Here is a 19,683-nt window from a genome sequence, read left to right as displayed (position 1 = left end):
GAGGGAAATAATGTACACAGTTTGCTTAATAAATCAGCTACCCAGAGGCAAACAGCCAACGCAGGAGGGTCCATGCAAGATCAAGACCATTGTGTGGCGGGGGCAAATGACTGTCCCTGCCACTATCTCGATCTGACCGGGTGCCACTGAAAGGTTTCCTCCCATCATGGATAGCAGGGACAGGGGAGGAGGCAATCCTCATGGGGACTGTGGCAAGGCAAAGAGGCCATGCCTCCCTCTCACACACCATGTTTCAGCTTCACCTCACATACCCTGCCTATTGGTTAAAAAATAATCAGTCATACAGCTACAAACCCACATGAGAAGCATCATGTCTAGGATAGCCATGAACTCATTAATTTATCTTACATTCCTTTTACCACTCTGATTCCACACTGTGAGGTTTAATGTTCGTTTGGGACTGCAAACAGAGGATGCAGAGAGATAAAAACAAACCGGAAAGCATGGATTGATTCATTCTTCTCGGACAGCTAAATCCCTTTCACAACTTATTCACTAAACTGTCTAGCCGATCAGCTGAGTCAAGGCTACTATTTCCAATAACCCGGAGTTCATAAAGCCACCAATGATTCAAGCTATTGCATACTTGAATATTCACCATGATGAATATTATACCCAGGGGCGTACCCAGGATCAAAACTGGGGGGGGGGGCAAGAGAGGGGAAGAGAGAGGGAAGGAGGGAGGGAGGGGGAGAGAGGAAAAAAAGGAAGGAAGGAAGAGGGGGGAAGGAAGAATGGAAGGAAGGATGGAGCTCCCGTCCGCGTCCCCCAGCTCAGGCTGCTCCTCCCCCCTCCCACGTTCCTGTCGCTGGCTGCAGCCGCGGAGGGGGCGAAAACAGCCCAATTTCAGGCGGTTTCTCGCCCTCCCCACGTTCCTGTCGCTGGCTGCAGCCACGGAGGGGGCGGAAACAGCCCGATTTCCATAACCCGCAGCGACTTTTCCCCTTCAGTTTTCGGAGGGAAAAAGTGTGGGTTATGGTCCGTAAAATACGGTAATTTTTTTTTTTGCTTCTAGGTGGGGCAGCTGCCCCCCCGCCCCTTGCTGGGTACGCCCATGTACCCCACCCATCTGGCTGGGTTTCCCCAGCCACTCTGGGTAGCTAAGCAAGCACATTCCATGCACATCCAGCTGATCATGTTTGGGGCACCCTCTCTAGACTTTCAGTATTTTGTAGCAGTGATTCAACCGAATACCAGAACTGCAAGTTTGCATAATTAAAGTGCTCTATCCACTTTAAAGGCTATGTTTGTGTTGGAAAGTGATGGGGAATTGCACTGAAAAGTGTGGAATCGAACACCCTGGCAGAAGCACCGTATTGGCTCAGCAGGTGAACTTCGCCCCTCTGCCTGCAGGTAAGCAGCAACTCACATGCCAGCAGGTTAAACCAGTACGTCTGCCCCACCACACTGCCCCCTACTGGAAGACAGGCAAACACCACACAGCATATACAATTTGATCTTATTTATACAGGCTCTCTGTTTTTGTTTTTACGTTCCAGTTTTGTTTTGTCCCGTGGGGGAAAAAAGAAGAGAGCAAGGCAGGCAAGTCAACTTAATGTTTTATGTAACTTACTTGTTTTAGTATTTTAGAATTGTAAGCTGCCTTGGCAGAAAGGTAGTATATGCATTCAGTCTATCCACCACTCAGTACTGGAGCCATGGAAAGTGCGGTGGAGGTGGGATGAAGCTAATGGAAACTACGGGAATCTAGAGCTTCCTTACAACATTTCGATGTGCAAGTTCTTGCAATCAACAAGATAAGCCTTTCCAGTCGAAGGAATCCTAGCTCCAGCCTTCGAGGATCTTTTTTTAAAAAAGAGAAGTTTTGAGTTTTGCATTGGACTATCTAAACCCAGGTGGCGCTGTGGTTAAACCACTGAGCCTAGGGCTTGCTGATCAGAAGGTCGGCGCTTCGAATCCCTGTGACGGGGTGAGCTCCCGTTGCTTGGTCCCAGCTCCTGCCAACCTAGCAGTTCGAAAGCACGTCAAAATGCAAGTAGATAAATAGGAACCGCCACAGCGGGAAGGTAAACAGCGTTTCCATGTGCTGCCCTGGTTTGCCAGAAGCGGCTTTGTCATGCTGGCCACATGACCTGGAAGCTATACACCGGCTCCCTCGGCCAATAATGCGAGATGAGCGCGCAACCCCAGAGTCGGTCACGACTGGACCTAATGGTCAGGGGTCCCTTTACCTATCTAAACAAGGCAGTCATGATTTTTATAATGATTTACCCACATGTGGAAAGAACAATTTAAATGCCTGTTTTTCTACAGCCTGCAAAATTGCATAATGCTTTTATCATGTGTCATGCATCTTGGGTGTTTCCGCACATTTATCATCCAATTTCTTTCCCATTCAAAAATTCTTAATACAGAAGTATGGTTCCTAGATTCCATTATACTGTTCTCCCTGAATTGAAGCTCACATCTGCGAAAAGGCTGGTTGCATAATAAACTATTCGCTGCAATGGTGTGGGGTTTTTTTTTTTTTAGCATCCATTAAACTTTTTGGTTGAAATTGTTGTTTTGGAGCGGCCAATAGGAAATACACTTTGTAAATGTTATCCTGCAGGTTGTGGACTCTCCTTCCTTGGAGGTTTTCAAGCAGAGGTTGGATGGCCATCTGTCATGGAGTCTTTAGCTGAGATTCCTGCATTGCAGGGGGTTGGATTAGATGAGTCTTGGGGTCCTTTCCAACTCTACAATTCTATGATTCTATGAAAAATATGTTGCCTTGGAGCATGATTCTATGCACATTGACTCAGAAGTAAACTCAAGTAAGTATGATAGGGCCTTTGTTGTTGTTGTTGGTTTCATAAAGGTTTTTTTTTAAAATATACTTTGACAAAAACAAAACCCACGAACACAAAAAGCACAAAGATTAATTAGAGATTAATAAATTGGGTGGGAAATTGTAATTAAGATCAGATAAAGGATTGAGAGGGGAGGAACCCAGTGGTGGTGGTAGCAAATAACCCCAAGATTTGATATCTGTGTTGAAGTAGAACAGTCACTTCTCTTGCAGATAACAGTTTACAGCCAGAGATGGCCGGACTGAAATTTGAATAGCTCAAGTAGTGAAGGAGGGTAGAATGATCAACTTTCAAACAAAACCTTTTTAAATCAAGAACTTTATGAAAGGTATTGCACAAGACCATTCACCATATATATCAGCATCAGAAATGGGGTGGGGAATGGGGAGGTGATGTGTCACTTACTTCCAGTGACAAATGGGCTAACTATAGCTGTTGACACACAACTGCACTCTGAATTTCTACTGAAAATGATGCGCTAGATGGTTGGTAAAGCATATTGACTTAGCAACAAAACACTGGAATGTTGGGAAATGTGGGAAACATAAGCAATTCTTTTGGGACATGGTCTGGATCCTGCACAACAACTACTAATGGTGTATCTTTCTATTTTTGGAAGCTGCCTTATGCCTAGCCATAATATTGGTGCACCTTCCATTTTATACTGACTGGCATTAATAAGTCTCTAGGGTCTCAGGAGGAGATCTTCCTAGTCTTGCTATCAACCCGAGATCCTTTTAATTGGAAGTGTTAACCGGGAATTGAGGGATCCACAGTTGTTGGTTTCAGTGGTGCTTGCTGACCTGTAGCCTGAAAAACTTTTTAATATACTTACTTAGGTTGCAATCCTATACATGCTTACCTGGGAGTAAGACCCACTGACCACAGTAGATGCATGTAAGATCACACGGCTAGCATTTCTGGACATAATGCAATGCAACGAGAAGCTACCAGGTGGAGGCCACTTTGAATTACTTCACTGTGAAGCAGGTTTAAGAACAATTCTATAAACACAAAGGTCCAGTTTGTACTCCTCCTTTCTACCATGCAAAGTAGCATTTGAAATGGATTCATCACATAGATCTCTAATTAAGCTTAACACCCAATTAATGAAATCTCTCTCTCTCTCTCTCTCTCTCCCCAGTATTGTTCTGACTGGCAGCAATTCTCCAAAGTCTCAGGTGTGCAGGGTCTTTCCCATCACTTAGTACAGTACCTGATACTTTTAAAACTGGAGATGCCAAGCACAAAAAGCAGGGGCTCAACATACTGAGCTACACAGTTTCTCCTCATAACATGATGCTGACATGACAGAAACAACCACCACAACCCACACCTTCTTTAAATTTATACTGTGCTTGTCTTCTATCATGGAACCCAGGCAGTCATCATTTCATCCAAGCCCTGGCCAAACCCAGATCCATCCCTGATGTGCCTTCAAATCCTATCAAGTCAAACAACTGTGATAAAGGCAGAGGCCAATGGTTTGTATTACTATCAGGCAGGTTCCTATGTAGAAGTTCTGTTAGGGAAGGGGAGAGGGTGTTAAAAGTTTAAGTTTAATGTACGTAAAATGCTGTGTTTGAATGCAATGTATTTAAAATGCTGTAAAGGGAGGTTTACCTTAGACAAGAGGTTCCACTATGGAAAAAGCGTCAGAGAAGGCCGGTATTTCTCCATTTCTGCAGAACTCTCACAGCAGGAAACTGGAACTTGAGAAGCCTTGGGGGTGCTTTTTGAAATTGACTGGTGGTGGCCTCAGCAGCAGCAGCGGTTACAGAACACCTCTGCAATGATAAACAAGAATAGGAACTTTCCCCGGGGATGAAAAGTTTGCCGAACTGCATAAAGGACCGAACTCCTTTGCAATGTGTTGTTACGTTTATTAACCCCTAAGGATGGCTGTTCTGCAGTAAAGCTTTGAGACTCATTCTTGTGGAGTAGAGAATTCCTTTCTACGCAAGGGCCAGAGAAAAGATTCTTAGGAAGCTAATAATCCCGTTTGAGTGTGTCTGTGTGTATTTGAACATTGCATAATGGGAAATTAGGTTAGCACATACCTTGCTCTGAGGGAGGGGGGCGAGGAGAGAGACCAGCTCCCATGCTCTACCTAATAGCTAACACCACCACTAGAACAGAAACAAAACCATCACTAATCCAAGCTCCTACTGTATTTTCTCAGACAGGAAAGGCACCGCCTGTGCGACTTATCCCCGCCCTCCCTGTGCGTGACTTCCAGTCAAGGGGCTGCAACTTTCTGCTTTCGTTTCCTGGCGATCCTCCCTTTGCAGTCGGGGATGCAAAGCTCAGCTCCTGTAAGTCTGTGCGTGTGTGTCTCTGTGCGAGGAGAACCTTTTGGGACAAGAGTCTGCCGCGTTGTCCCCCGCCCTCCCCATCGCGACCTGTTTCCAACCCTACCAGGCAAACCCGCTCCGGGGAAGCGTTGGTGGTGGTTTGCTTTTTTTAAAAGCGAAACTAAAAGTGGTTTCCTCGCTCAGGAGGACGGTGGGTGCCTCTGGTTTCAGGAAAGAGAGCAAGGAGTGCCACCTCCGGCTTTTTGCTGGTCGATCTCTGGAAATAACTTCCAGATTTGAAAGGGTCCAAGTGCATTTCCCTGTTTTAATTTTACTCGTCTTAACTTTTTTTTGGGGGGGGGGGTGGGTCGCTTTCCGCGCGTGAAAGCAAAGCAGATGATCCACAACCCTGGCTGGCGAGGTGGGCGGAGCCAAATACAGCAACTGACGTCTCCCCAAGCCTTGCAGTAGAGACTAGAAGAAAATAGGGAAAGGGGGGGGGGAATCCCCAGACTGGAGCCCCCCATCCTGGAGTGCCGTCTCCGCTGCTGAGCGGGACGGGGAGAGCAGGAAAAGTGCGCAAGCGTGGAAAGGTCGTAAACTGACCCTGTAATAAGTAAGAATTATTATCTTGAAACATTTGTTTCCAGCGGGAATGACACACGGTATTCTCAATTTCTACCGTTGGGAAGGTTTTGCAGTAATTACAAAATATCAGTTTTTTGCTACACAAAGTACTGTTCTTGTTTTTAAAGTAATCTCAGTTTGCTTACAAGAGTGGCTGGGGAAATCCAGCCAAATGTTGTTGTTGTTGTCGTCGTCGTCGTCGTCGTCGTCATCATTATTAACCCTGTAAAGTAAGGTGTTATTGCTGTAGGAAAACACAATAGAGAGAACGACTTGCCTTTCAAAATCGCCTACCTAAAGGTTTCAGGGTGGGTAGTGACAATATAGTCATAGAATCAAAAGTTTATGCAATTCAGACTAAAACAAGAAAAGTGACTTGATGATGGTAATAATTTATTACCGTATTTATATGCCACCCATCTGACTGGGTGGTCCCAGCCACTCTGGGCAGCTCCCAACAAAAAATAGTAAAGGCACAATACAATATCACATTCTAAAAACTTCTCTGAACAGGGCTGCCTTCAGATGATGATGAGATTTTGCCTCCTGTATTAGAGGGGTTCACTCAAGCATCTAGTATTTTAAATACATGTGTGAGGGGAGTGGAGGGGTCTTTTATGTTGCCCCACCCACACCAGCCATGCCATCACTACACTCCTCCTGCTGGCCACACCTTTATTAGCCATGTGAAGGGGCCATTTACAGAGAGCAATATTTATTTGAAAGATTTAAGCCGCATTGTAAATCATTTATGCAGAACGAGCTGTCACACACATATTTGCACGATATATTCGGGTTGCAGAATTGGTCTTATTCAGGGAGCAGAATTTCAGTATTTGGATTTTCTTAATGTACAGCACATTCCAAGTGAAAGTCTTGCTTTGGCGGATATATATTTTGGTAATTCATTTAACTAAAGCAATAACATTATAGCATATGTATCCATGTTTGTTAACTGATGTGGTTAAACAATTAAAAAAAAACCCAACAACCTTAGACTGAGTTTTAGCACACATGAAAAACTTAAAACAAATCCTTATTTCCTGATGAATAGCCTTTGGACTATAATGTAACTTAAATAGAAAACTTATCTTTAGAAAGATTTTCCCTCCAAAAGCATTTTATTTTAAAAATCCAATTTAAATTTAAAAATCATTGATTTTTAGCTACCCTGCCTAATAGCTATGTAAGAACATGTACATTTACAGTCTGCAAATCTCATATTGATCCAGGCAGCATGTGAAGCAGCTAGCTAGATTGATTGTTGCAAGTTAGCCATATTGCAAGCTAAGGAGTCTCTAAGCTCCAGAACCCCCCGCCTAAGGAGGCCTGTTTATTCCTTTTGTTAGTCTTTCATGGGAAGCTGAAGGCCTTCTCCTGTAGATGAGGCTTCAGCGATTTGTCTTCACTCATGCTGATTTCTTATTGGATGATTTTTAAAACAACAACAACAAATAAATGAACACCAGTGCAGATTAATCACAACTCTGTTGGTAGGAAGGGAAACTGGGTGCTAACTGCTCCTTTTTGTTTATTAACTTTTTCATGTCTGTTTTTGTATTTTTTTAATGTCGTTATTGTTAGCGAAAGGTGGAACTTATATTGGATTAATAAACAAATAAACACAACATAGACCTGTTGTATGGGAACATAAACAAATGTGACTGGTAAAGAATATGAGGTGCTTTGACTGGATTGCTATTAAATATTCCGATAGGATGTGTTTTGTTAAAATAAACTTCATGTTCCAGTGGATTTAACACGTCAGACCAGCTCAAATGACAATTGCACTATGAATATGCACAGATGATGCCGTCACCCTTGCTATTAAAAAAGTTCTATTTTCAGATGTAGTCTCTCCTCATATTCTTTACATTTATTCTAAAACAAATGTTTGCTTAAGTGTCATGTAGTAGTGGAAGGTGTTTTGAAAAAGGTTGGACAGAGCTTTGGAAATTATTCTGAATGTCCTTAACCGTTACTTACAGGGCAACAGACAGATTACTTCATGATCTTTTCCTGTCTAGGTTTTAATGATTCATATTGAATGAAAATCTATTAATGAACATAGAGAAAGTCTTTTCTCAGCATCTTTATAAATGACTTGGATTAATGGTATGAGCAGATGCTTATCAAATTTGCAGATGACATCAAACTTGGAGAGTTTGCCATTACTGTTGAAGACAAAATCAGGTTTGAATATAACCTTAACAGATTGGAGAACTGAGCTCAAACTAACAAAATAATTTTCAATTGTGACTAACGTAAGGTTCTGCACGTAGGCCGGAATAATCAGCTGCGCAAATATAAAATGGAGGACACCTGGCTTGCCAGTAATACATGTGAAAAGGATCTAGGATGTATGTCAAGGAAGTAAGAACATACACTAATGAATCGTCTAGGATTGCTTCTTCAAAAGCAAACTTCAGTGTTTATTTAACTTCTAGCATTTATTGTAACACACTGGCATCCCTTTATTGAGTAATCTTCTAGTTAAAAGGTTAAAGTTTGCCCCACCCTTTTTCATAATATGTATTTCTGACTGTTTGTAGAATATGGAGGAAAGTGAGATTACAGGAGCACTTGTAAATGAGACGGAGAATGTTAAAGAACCAGATAAATTAAAGGTAAGTCCTTGAAGTGCCAATGCAGTTCCATTTAAATAGATTAAAGCTTGCAGCCCAGATATTTACAGAGTGTATAATTGTGCATTTGTGCCATTTCATAGAGTATGGAGAATGTGGAGCCTCCAGGCACACTTGTGAACGAAACAAAGCATCTTGGAGGACGGGAAAAAGACAAAGTAAGTTCTGTAGCTGGTCCTTGTGCAGTTCCATTAAATGAAGATTCTAGTTTTAATTTGTAGGTGTCTCCCACTGGATGGAAGTGAGAATTAAACCAGACTTATTGCTTTACTGGATAGATAGATTTGGTTTTGATTAACTTTTGTTTTGTAGACTACTGAGGAAGGCCAAGTTGCAGACCGACGTGTAAATGAGGCGGAAAGGGAACGGCAAGAATGGGAGGTAACTCCGTAGGTTTTCATGCCATTCAAAGATGGCAGCATGAACCTAATGCAGGCATAGGCAACCTTGGCTCTCCAGATGTTTTGGAACTACAACTCCCATGATCCCTAGCTAACAGGGCCAGTGGTCAGGGATCATGGGAGTTGTGGTTCCAAAACATCTGGAGAGCCAAGGTTGCCTGTGCCTCTGACCTAATGCATAGGCTATGTGGAACCCTTTTCCAGCCCCGGGGTTGGGTTTCATTCCCATGTGAAGAGCCAGGGGCTGCATGCCACTGGTGGGAGGAGCCATAAGCAAAAATGGGCGAGACCTGGGGCAAAAATGGGCGGGGCTCTTGCCTTTGTAGAGCAGGCTACATTCCAGCCTCACAGAAGCCAGAGGGTTCTACGCACCTCCATTCCTCTTACAGGCAAGCAAAGAGGCATTACAATCCTATAATAATATATTCCAGCCAGGCAAAGGCATCCAAGGAGGGTGAAGAGCAGAGCCCTATGACAGGTATGGGCCATGCCCAAAGGCTGGATAGAGAGCCCCAGAGGAGGAGGAGGTGCTCAGCCCCCCAGAACTGAGGTTCCCCACCTTTGGTGCCCGCGGCAAGCAGCCACATTTGTTTAGAAAGCCTTCCACTGAAACCGTCTTGACTTCTCTTGCATTGCAAAGGAGAAGGTTGGCAAAGCTGAAAAGGAAAAGGCCGAAACGCTTCTTTTGAAACTTGCTGCCGATGAGAAGAGGTGCCGCTGCCAAGATGAGTTCACAAAGCTAAAGGATCAGGAAAACGAGGCGCTGAGGGAAAGAATGATGGTGCAGGAGAAGCATCAGGTAATATAGATTTGTATTAGTTAGCTGCCTTTCTGCATCCCTGTCCTGAGGTGGTGCTGGTGCTGCTGCTGTTGTTGTGCAGGACCTGTGTCAAAATGTTGCAGTGGGGAGTGTTTCCTGCTGTGGATTAAAGCAGGTCAGCAGCAAATGTTACAAATTCAAAATATAGCAGAGTGAAAGATAGAGGCAGCTGCTTGCATCGTCATTTTGGCCCCTTCCCATCAAGTAATGAGAGAGCCTATTTTTACTGCCATTATTTTAAGCAAATAGCAAAATAGTCGATGTGGGGAGCCTCAATCCTGCTCCTTTCTGTGGCTCGAAAGCCCAGCATTTGGGGTGCTGGTTGTGGTTAGTTTGGAGTGAAGGAAGGTTACTTTGCACATGCTTAGGAGTACTCAACTTTTTAAAAAACTCTTGTTCATGTCCCAAGAGAGGTATTTAAACAGATTTGAGAGCTAATCAAGATCTAGATTAAAAAGAAAAAGAAAAAAAAGATTTGGGAGTAACATCTTCACTCTCATTAAGATCTGAGTGTTCGTTGTGCACTGGAATACTTTTTGATTGAGACACAAACTATCTTTAAACAAGGACAGAACAACTAAATAGAGCAAAAATCAAGCGACAGGGATATTGCGACCCATTCAAACATTATGGCCACCACGTGGACATTGCGGGAAATGCTTCCACATTGCATTACTGTACAGGGGTTCTGTGGAGCAGCAACAGAAACAATTGCAATATGTGACTATGGCATTTAAAAGGCCTCTATAATGTTAATTTAGGAAACCAAGCCGTACAGAGGCTGGCTGTTCCAAAGTTTAAATATAATCAAGGTCTGTCTGTTTGGGCTAGAGCAGTCTTCTCTGTCCTGGTCCAATCCAGATGTGGTTGACTACAACTCTTATCAGCCCCATCCAGCACAATGAATGGTCAGAGATAATGAGGCTTGTAGTTCTAAACATCTGAAAGGCACTAGAATAGGGGAGGCTGCATTCAGAACACTTTTTCTTGGGTGTGGACCAGAGTCTAGGAAATTAAACCAAGGGAAACTTTTATAGTAAATATTAAGCAATATTTTGTTTGCTCTAACTGCTTGGTTGTGGCATTCAGTAAAACGATAACCTTTGAAAAACCATTTCTACCTCCCAGCATCAGCTACTTCCCATTGACAGATATTTAAATCTTCTCTCACATTCTGCAGGAGGAACTTTCCTTAATAAATTCAAAGAATACTGAGCTGAAAAGGGAAATTCAGATCCTTAAAGCCAGGCTTGCAAAAGAGAAAGCCAAATGTGGAGAGCTTGCACAGAGATTTCGGGTAATACTTATATTTCATTGTTTAACTTTCAAAGGGACATAGCTGTATTCAGGACTGTGGGTGAGATGTTGCTGGAACTGGGCTGCCTAAGGCATAAGAGACAATATTTTAAACTATTCCAATTTCAAAATTTCCTGCACATTTGGAATAGGCTTTGCAACTCCATTCTAATCCTTATATTTCTGAATTTGTAAGGTAAAGGTAAAGGGACCCCTGAGCATTAGGTCCAGTCGTGACCGACTCTGGGGTTGGGGCGCTCATCTCGCGTTATTGGCCGAGAGAGCTAGCGTACAGCTTCCAGGTCATGTGGCCAGCATGACAAATCCGCTTCTGGCGAACCAGAGCAGCACACGGAAACGCCGTTTACATTTCCGCTTGGAGCGGTGCCTATTTATCTACTTGCACTTTGAGGTGCTTTTGAACTGCTAGGTTGGCAGGAGCTGGGACCGAGCAATGGGAGCTCACCCAGTCGCGGGGATTCGAACTACCAACCTTCTGATTGGCAAGCCCTGGGCTCTGTGGTTTAACCCACAGCGCCACCCACGTCCAAAGCTTGGAATAGGCTTTGCAACTCCATTCTAATGTGCCCCTCCTTGTATTTCTGAATTTGTAGTTTGCTACAAGTTAACACCCTCATTACTCCTCCGCCTTGCAACGTTGCTAGGAGCATTTGTTACTTATGCATTTAAGATTGCCTAGCTTTTTTTTTTTTAATAGCTTTTTACCAGTGCATTGTACGAGTGCGGCCAGTGAACAAAAGAGCCCAGCTATATCAGACCAAAGGGTTATCTAGTCCAGTATCCTTTTTGCACAGTGACCAAGCAGATACAGTGGTACCTTGGATTGAGAACTTAATTCGTTCCAGAGGTCCGTTCTTAACTTAAGGTGCTACTTTAGCTAATAGGGCCTCCCGCTGCCGCTGCGCCGCCGGCATGCGATTTCTGAAGTAAAGTTCTTAACCCAAGGTACTATTTCTGGGTTAGCGGAGTCTGTAACCTGAAGCGTCTGTAACCTGAAGCGTCTGTAACCCGAGGTACCACTGTACCTGTTGGAAGCCTGCAAGTTTAACGAGACTGGCCCCTGACCAGAGGTTCCCGGCCCTGTTATAAACTTTAGGAACAAGCAGGCACTATGGGGCCTACACGCCAGTGAAACATTTCATCCAATGAGTAAAGCATTTTGGGTTTTGCTGTGTTTTTATGAACACTGTCATAAATTGCTTTTATCTTGTCATCTTCTGTTTGGTTTCTAAAATACCAGCTCAAAAATGACATACCTGAGAAGAAGATGAACTTTGTGCGGCTAGAGAATATCAAGGATGAGGACATGTATATGAACATAACCTGCCTTTTTCACATAGCGACAAAAATCCCATTCAGGATAAGCCAAGGAGAAGTTCTCATCACGTTTGAAGAGGAATGTGGTAGGAAATGTGTATTCATATATATGAATGCTATTTTTTTTTAAGGAAGGAAGTTTGGGTTAAGCAAGCACTTTCATTCTTCTGGCAGGAAAAGCTTAGGACTAATTAATATGTTATCAGTCTGCTACTTATTTCCTCCTTTATGTCAGCCAAGTCTGGCCCAAGACATTGAACAAATTGACCACATGGCCCTGCTGTGAAGATATAACAGTAACCTACCATCGGATGCCCTTTAATGGTGCCCCAAATCTGCCACCTTAGGCAGCTACCTCACTCTCCCTCTTGATAGGGCCAGCAGGATATTCATAGTGTAATGGCTAAGCTTTATGTCAGAACCAGGGAAAGAAGCGTTGACCTATAAAGTGGTCTGTAAAATTATATAAAATCAGTACAGTCAAACCTTGGTTCCCAAATGCCTCCATTTTGGAACGTTTTGGCTCCCTAACTCTGAAAACACGGAAGTAAGTGTTCTGGTTTTCAAACGTTTTTCAGAGGCTCCTGCAGTCAGTCAGAAGCCACGCCTCGGTTGTCAAACATTTTGAAAGCCAAATGGGTTTCTGGAACGGATTGCATTCGCCTTTTGACATCATGGCATCTCAGCTAGGAACTAACAGGAGGAGTCAATAATTATTTAATAATGGTTTAAATGATATATTTTGCAGAGGGGGGTGAGGGTGGGGCAGAAAATCTCCTTATGACCCATAGTCTAGCCAGCCCTGCCTTTCACACAAATTTCTGTGGCATTGTGCAAGCTCATTCCTCACAATTTTTGATTATGGTACTTGACGCCCGTGAGCTTTTAAAACCAAATGTATATATGGCCAATTTTTATGTATGAAATTGTTCCTTAGTTTTATACTTGGTCATGGAAAACTATTAACATGCTGTGCTTCAGTTGCCCAGGGACTGATCCAAAAACACTGCCATAATGTGAACTTTGAAAGTAAGGTGATAGCTATGAAAGCCCTGCCTGTTATCCTGGAGAGGGGAGTAACATTTGAGGTAAGTTAGTGGCCATGGTTTTAAAGTGTTATGTGTTGGGGAGTTGAACTCTAAAACAAAAGTTTTGTTGGTGGTTGCAATACAGAGTTACTAAGGGGTAAATCTTTTTGAACTTGGACTTTCAGAAATATGAAGGCCTGGGGAAAACAGGAACATTATAGAGAAATTTCTGTCTCCTCCTCTTTTTTTAAAGGATAATTGTAAAATGTGTTTTTTTTAATAAAAAAAATCCCAATGAATTTTCTTCCCCCCCCCCTCTGTGCACATCTCTCAGACTTTGTATTTGAATAAATCTTCCACATAATCAAGTTATATCATATACATTGCAGACCTGTATATGGCTGCTCAGAAGTAATCACAATTGAGTTCAATGGTACTTACTCGCACAGAGGCAAATATAGAATTACAGCCCAAAACTTTTAACATATTTTTTGCATAGTATACTCTAGTGAAGCAAAATATTGGACCTATTTACTTACAGCCTTCTCAGCTCGATATGTGAGAAATGTATTTAACGTCTGATAGTCACAGGATGTTTGGTAACAAGTATAAGATGCTAGACAGCATCTTAAAAACCAGAGACAACACCTTGCCAACAAAGGTCCGTATAGTTAAAGCTATGGTTTTCCCAGTAGTGATGTATAGAAGTGAGAGCTGGACCATAAAGAAGGCTGATCGCCGAAGAATTGATGCTTTTGAATTATGGTGCTGGAGGAGACTCTTGAGAGTCCCAAGGATCAAACCTATCCATTCTGAAGGAAATCAGCCCTGAGTGCTCACTAGAAGGACAGATCCTGAAGCTGAGGCTCCAATACTTTGGCCACCTCATGAGAAGAGAAGACTCCCTCTAAAAGACCCTGATGTTGGGAAAGATGGAGGGCACAAGGAGAAGGGGACGACAGAGGATGAGATGGTTGGACAGTGTTTTTGAAGCTACGAACATGAGTTTGACCAAACTGCGGGAGGCAGTGGAAGACAGGAGTGCCTGGCGTGCTCTGGTTCATGGGGTCACGAAGAGTCGGACACGACTAAACAACAAGTTCTGCAACCCATGGTATAATAGTTGATAGGAAGTGTGTTCTTGCTAGTGAAACCCATGCTATGGTCATGATATGTTTTGGCCTTTTTGCTGCTATAAATGAACATGGCTACACTTTTGGATTTCATTTCACACCTGTAATTTTGGATTGTTTTGCAGCTCCATGCTAAGATCTCTAGAAAGCAGATCAATGTTTCTAACATCCCATACCTAAACATCCCTCAGGAATGGATGAGAGATAAGTTGGAACTGAATTTGTACAAAGCTAAACTGGGGGGAGAAGTACAGAATGTGACCTATGACCAGGAGTCCCAGATGGCCCTCGTTACTTTTGGCCAGCCAATAGGTAATTTCTGAAACATTGTACAAGTCAGCTTTACAGAATCTGATCCCCTTTTAGATGCATTGCTTTTACTTCGACATTGTTCAGTTGACTGCAGATTTGAGCATCATTTGGTTGTTGCAAAGCTGATCTAAGATGAATTGACACCAAGTACTATCTCCTCTCTCTCCCCGCCCCACTGGCTCCAGCTGCTGCTGCACTGGTAGACTTATAACACAGTCTATTTCAGGATTACTCAGAGGTAGCCCTGTTTAGTTCAACTGATATTCCCTACCACATTTGTATAGGATTGCAGCCTTAAGAATAAAAAGGATATCTGGACAACCTATCTAGCAATGTTACCTGAAATGCATTCAGTTCCAAACCATATTCTTCTGCACTGGCGAACCTTTATTTTTATTTTTATTTTAAAAAAATCCTAGGAAGGGAAAAAGCTGGTGTGCATTCAATTTTACATCTTTCTTATTCAATTGTGCAGTTGTACACATTTTTAACCTCTGCCCTAGCAGTAACCATTTAAAAAAATGATGCTTGGTTTTAATATTACTGTAAACAAGGAGGGTGTTTATACCCCAGATGTGCTAAAAACCATTAGAAATAAATCATAAAAATATGTATGTTCACTCAGAAGTAAGTCTTGGTGTGTTTATAGAGTGCTATTTGAATTTTTGTGCCCTCCTTGGGCACATTTTCTAGCAGGGTGGCCAAATAATGCAAGGAGATTGGTGCTCCTGCATCTTTAATAATGGTGTAGAAGCTGGAATGTCAGCAGTTATTGCTTGTCCCTGAATATCTTCGTGATATTCCTTATTCTACACATCTGTTAGTGTAGCATCACACTCTGGCTACCCTTGTTCCTTCTTTTCTTTCTTTCTTCTTCTTCGCAGCTTTCTACTTTTATTTACTGCAGTCTTTGCCAGCTTACTTCAGGGTAAGCAATACCATTTTTATTGTATCAGAACTGTCTCTGTCCCCACTACCGTATTTTTTCGTGTATAAGACACCCTCATGTATAAGACACCCCCTATTTTGGGGGACTCCAAATTAGGAAAATAGGGGGAAATTGCTCTGAGTTGTTGAGCTTTTTGGGGGGGAGTATTGCCCATAGTTATTGAGCTTCTTTTAGGGGGGATTGCCAAAAAACCACTCACCCTCGCACACAGCAAAAGCCGCCTACCAGCTGTTCCCACACGCACAGCGAAAGCTGCCTATTAGCTCTTCCTGCGCTCAGAGGACCTGTCCCTTGTTCCTCCTGATTTCAGGCTGCAGTCGTCTTCACACTGAACCTAAGATCAAGTCCCATTGAATTTAGGGGTCTACTTTTGAGTAGACATGACTAAGAGTTCACTAATGGTGCCTCGTAATGGGACATTTAATCATTACGTTTACCTTACAGTCTTAGTATGCTCAATCCCAGGTAAATATACATAGTGTTACAATATTTGTCATCAATACTAGTTCCGTACAAAAAAAACAATTGCCCAATTAAAGTACATATTAAAATATTAATTTGCAGTTTGGGGTTTTTTTCTGTATGAAAACAATTGGGTTCTCTCCCGCGCCCCTGAAGTTCGGTACAGGTTAAGAACCTAATTCGTTCTGGAGGTCCCTTCATAACCTGAAACTGTTCTTAACCTGAGGTACCACTTTAGCTAATGGGGCCTCCTGCTGCTGCTGCCGCTGCCGCGCCACTGGCGCACGATTTCTGTTCTCACCCTGAGGTAAATTTCTTAACCTGAGGTACTATTTCTGGGTTAGCGGAGTCTGTAACCTGAAGTGTCTGTAACCTGAAGCGTCTGTAACCTGAGGTACCACTGTACTTTGGATAAACTGTATTTCTTCATTACATTTCTACTGTTTTTCTCTCCTAGCTGCTAACAACATTGTGAGATGTGGGAAATGCCCTTTCCGTACAGGTGAAAAGACTCATTCTGTCCTGGTTTCTCCTATCATAGAGAAGACTCTGAAAAGATTTCAGGTAAATGGATCATACCTGTGGGGCTGATTGCGGTTAGTAAATGAACGGAGAATTGCAGGTATCGTGCCACAATCCCAGTCTTTAATAGCAAGTAAGTCCAACTCAGTTCAGTGGTACTTACTTCCAGGTAACTGTGAAAGATTTGTAATTTCAATCATAATAGTTAAAGCCTAATTGTGTCACTTTCCAGAGAATGCTTTTCTTCACAGAGCATATCACAAAGAGGCTGTGGTGTCAAGTAATGGGGAGTGAGAATTAAGAGCTTAGAAGCGTTCAGAGAAGCAAGCATAGATTTGAGACCCTCAAATTTTAGCAACGTTGCCATGCCATGTTTGCGATCCTCAGCATCATGTGTGTGAATATAAGGAAGTGCATATGACACTCCCATCAAGAACCCAAAAAGCACTTTCATGATTCTTGGGCTGGCACATTTTTTCTCTCTTCTGCTTTTAATTATTTCACCGAGGCCCTACTATTGATTTTTCCTAACAGAATTAGGTTGCCATTTTTAACAAGCAGCCAAAAGGTGTAAGTACATTTTATTCTGGCTAGTTAGCAACCCTACAGGACAACAATTGGTTTACCTTTAAAATTAGACACACAGGCATTACTTGCTGTACTCAAAAAAGACAAAAGAATTTATTATTTTTTGCATCAATTGGTACTTTCCTCTCAGTCCAAATAGCTTCTGAAGAATGATTTTTGTCTGGACCAAGACAGGTGTGGAAGGAAGGGTTAAACCTAGTAAATCAGCTCTCCCACAGCGGCACTATTTACATTTTAAATCAAATGAAAGTATGCTTAGAGAGCAAAGAGCATCTAAAGTGACTATCTTGGTTCTTAAGGACTAAAGCCTAAAGGTTTTGCCTGCGTAACTGGGAGTAAGCCCCACTGAATTAAATAGGACTTAGTTCTGAGCAGACATGGTTAGGATTGTAGCCAAAAGTACAGGTTTATAATTTGTTTTAAAACATCAAAAAAGGGAAGGAACACATGACCTGCTAATACCAGCATTTTCACTCCACCAATTTATATTCCTTAAAGAGAATTGTAGTCACAAGATGTGGTGTTTTTTTTTTCTTTTGACAGATATATTCAGGGGTTTCCCGGAGAACCATACTGCTAACAGGAATCAAGGCAGAAGAGGATGATAAAGAAAGTGTGCAAGATATGATTGCGATCCACTTTCAGAAACCTAGAAATGGTGGCGGTGAAGTGGAAAATATCAAATTCATTTCACAAGGAGACAAAGTTGCTTACTTTGAGAATGATGCAGAGAATGTTATATGACAGAGAAGTTGAACTTGACTTTCCATTCTGCCAAGGGCTTCATAGAACAATAAAATATGCTCTGAATTTATTTTTTTATTATTACACTGGATGGCATGCCTGCTTTTTTTCTAAATCAAAAGTCATTTTTCACAGATAGGAAGGTTTTCCTCTGATCCAGCAAAAGCAATGACAAACAGTGCAATCCTATCTATGCATGTTTACTTAGAAGTAACTCCCACTGTTTTAAACGGGGTCTATTCTGAAAAAGTGTGCATTGGTTTGCTGCCTATGTTCATCAGACTGTAAAGAAGGCATCACTAGGCAAGCAAGCACTGATTGATCTTAGCGCCGCAATAGGAAACAAGCCCCAACAGAGATGATGGCTGACATAAGATGACCACGATTCCTTTACGATCTCAGTAAATTGATTATATACTAAGTCTTTAGAGTTGAAGGTTCATTGCAGATAGCTAATATTGGATCCTAGATTGCTGTATAAGTGCTCATAATAAATTTGTGTGTTTCGAATATATGTCTAGTGTTTTCTTTCTTCCTAGAATCTAATTAATGAACTTGGGACTGCATTAATTTATTATTTATTTGTGTGTGTGTGTGTGTGTGTGTGTGTGTGAGAGAGAGAGAGAGAGATATGGTATATGTGATATGATAAGGTGTGTGTCTGTCATATACATTACCTGTAATAGGATACATGTAGAAAGCAGAATCCAATTACATTACAAGTCATTGTCAGAATAACTTTCATTAGCAAAAGATAATTCAAACAGCCAAAGTCTGAGTACAGCCCAACTGAGGTATAAAATCACAAAGGAATAAGTTAACTTGGCTGCCACTGCCTTCCAATGTTTTTAGCCAATCCAAATTGTGATTGATGCGTGAGTTCCTTGGGCCCCAGACTATAAGAACTCCCTGTGGTCCTAAAGAACTGTTTCTCTCTCCCCTTTAGTGCACTTTTTCTGCTTGCTTCGTTTTTCTAGTCCTTGAAATCCCTTCCTTTCATCTTAACAACCAATGCACATCTTTCCTCTGGTGGTTTTTGCCTCAGAGAAGGTACTTCCTACAAGTTATGCTCTGCAAATGCTACTATACAATAAAGGTTCTCATCCACACTTTTGTATGAGCTGTATTTTGATCGCATTGTGTGCTGAATTCTTGTCTTTCCGAGGCCGTTACTTGCTGCTGATGTCTATTTTGTTAACATTTAAAATCTCCAAGGAGCTCGAGGTGATGTCAATAGTTCTCCCTCTGCCCATTTTACCTTTTCAACAACCCTGTGAGGTAGGTTAGGCTGAGTTTGTGCGTGAGGGAAAGTGGCTTGATAGATTCAGTCCTGAGACTTCTTGTGGAGAACGAAGGAGTTTTGGATCCCGGGGGTCCACGACCCACCCACCCTGTGTCTCCTGGAATAAGGAGCTTCCTATGGGCATACTGGGGTCTTCTACAATGAGACCGTTCTGTCCAGACCCTCCTGTCAAATCTGCCAGTATATCTACAGATTAGAATTGCGCTCTCAAAACATTGCCCTAATTCATCCCTTGATACTTAATGTTTAATACCTCTTGCTTAACATTCCCACAGTTGTTATTCCTATTCCAGTTTTGCATTTTTAAAAAAAGTATTTCCAGAGGAACAAACCTTTGAAGTTTTTATTAAATAACATTTGAAGTTGCGCACAAAGAGAATTACTGGG

The 19,683-nt window shown here is 42.2% G+C and overlaps 1 protein-coding gene across 5 annotated transcripts; it reads left to right on the top strand.

Moving 5' to 3' along the window:
• The first annotated feature begins 2,539 nt into the window (after positions 1–2,539).
• On the top strand, positions 2,540–18,515 carry NMI (N-myc and STAT interactor). 5 transcript variants are annotated; one of them, XM_035131477.2, is made up of 13 exons: positions 2,540–2,798; positions 4,216–4,318; positions 5,017–5,149; positions 8,308–8,382; positions 8,484–8,558; positions 8,713–8,781; positions 9,442–9,600; positions 10,802–10,918; positions 12,179–12,341; positions 13,237–13,343; positions 14,542–14,728; positions 16,597–16,703; positions 17,793–18,515. In XM_035131477.2, the coding sequence occupies exons 3-13, from the start codon at positions 5,132–5,134 to the stop codon at positions 17,991–17,993; spliced, it is 1,278 nt and encodes a 425-aa protein (XP_034987368.2). In that variant the 5' UTR covers positions 2,540–2,798; positions 4,216–4,318; positions 5,017–5,131; the 3' UTR covers positions 17,994–18,515. The 5 variants fall into 5 exon arrangements, with proteins under 5 accessions (XP_034987368.2, XP_034987394.2, XP_060135680.1 ...); XM_060279697.1 differs by lacking the exon at positions 2,540–2,798 and having other exon boundaries at positions 3,988–4,318; XM_035131503.2 differs by lacking the exons at positions 2,540–2,798; positions 8,484–8,558 and having other exon boundaries at positions 3,504–4,318.
• The last annotated feature ends 1,168 nt before the right edge of the window (positions 18,516–19,683 follow it).

Source organism: Zootoca vivipara, chromosome 1 (assembly GCF_963506605.1).
Source record: "Zootoca vivipara chromosome 1, rZooViv1.1, whole genome shotgun sequence".
Taxonomy (NCBI): Eukaryota; Metazoa; Chordata; class Lepidosauria; order Squamata; family Lacertidae; genus Zootoca; species Zootoca vivipara.
Note: the sequence above shows the minus strand (reverse complement) of the source record. Positions and strands in the feature narration are given on the sequence as shown.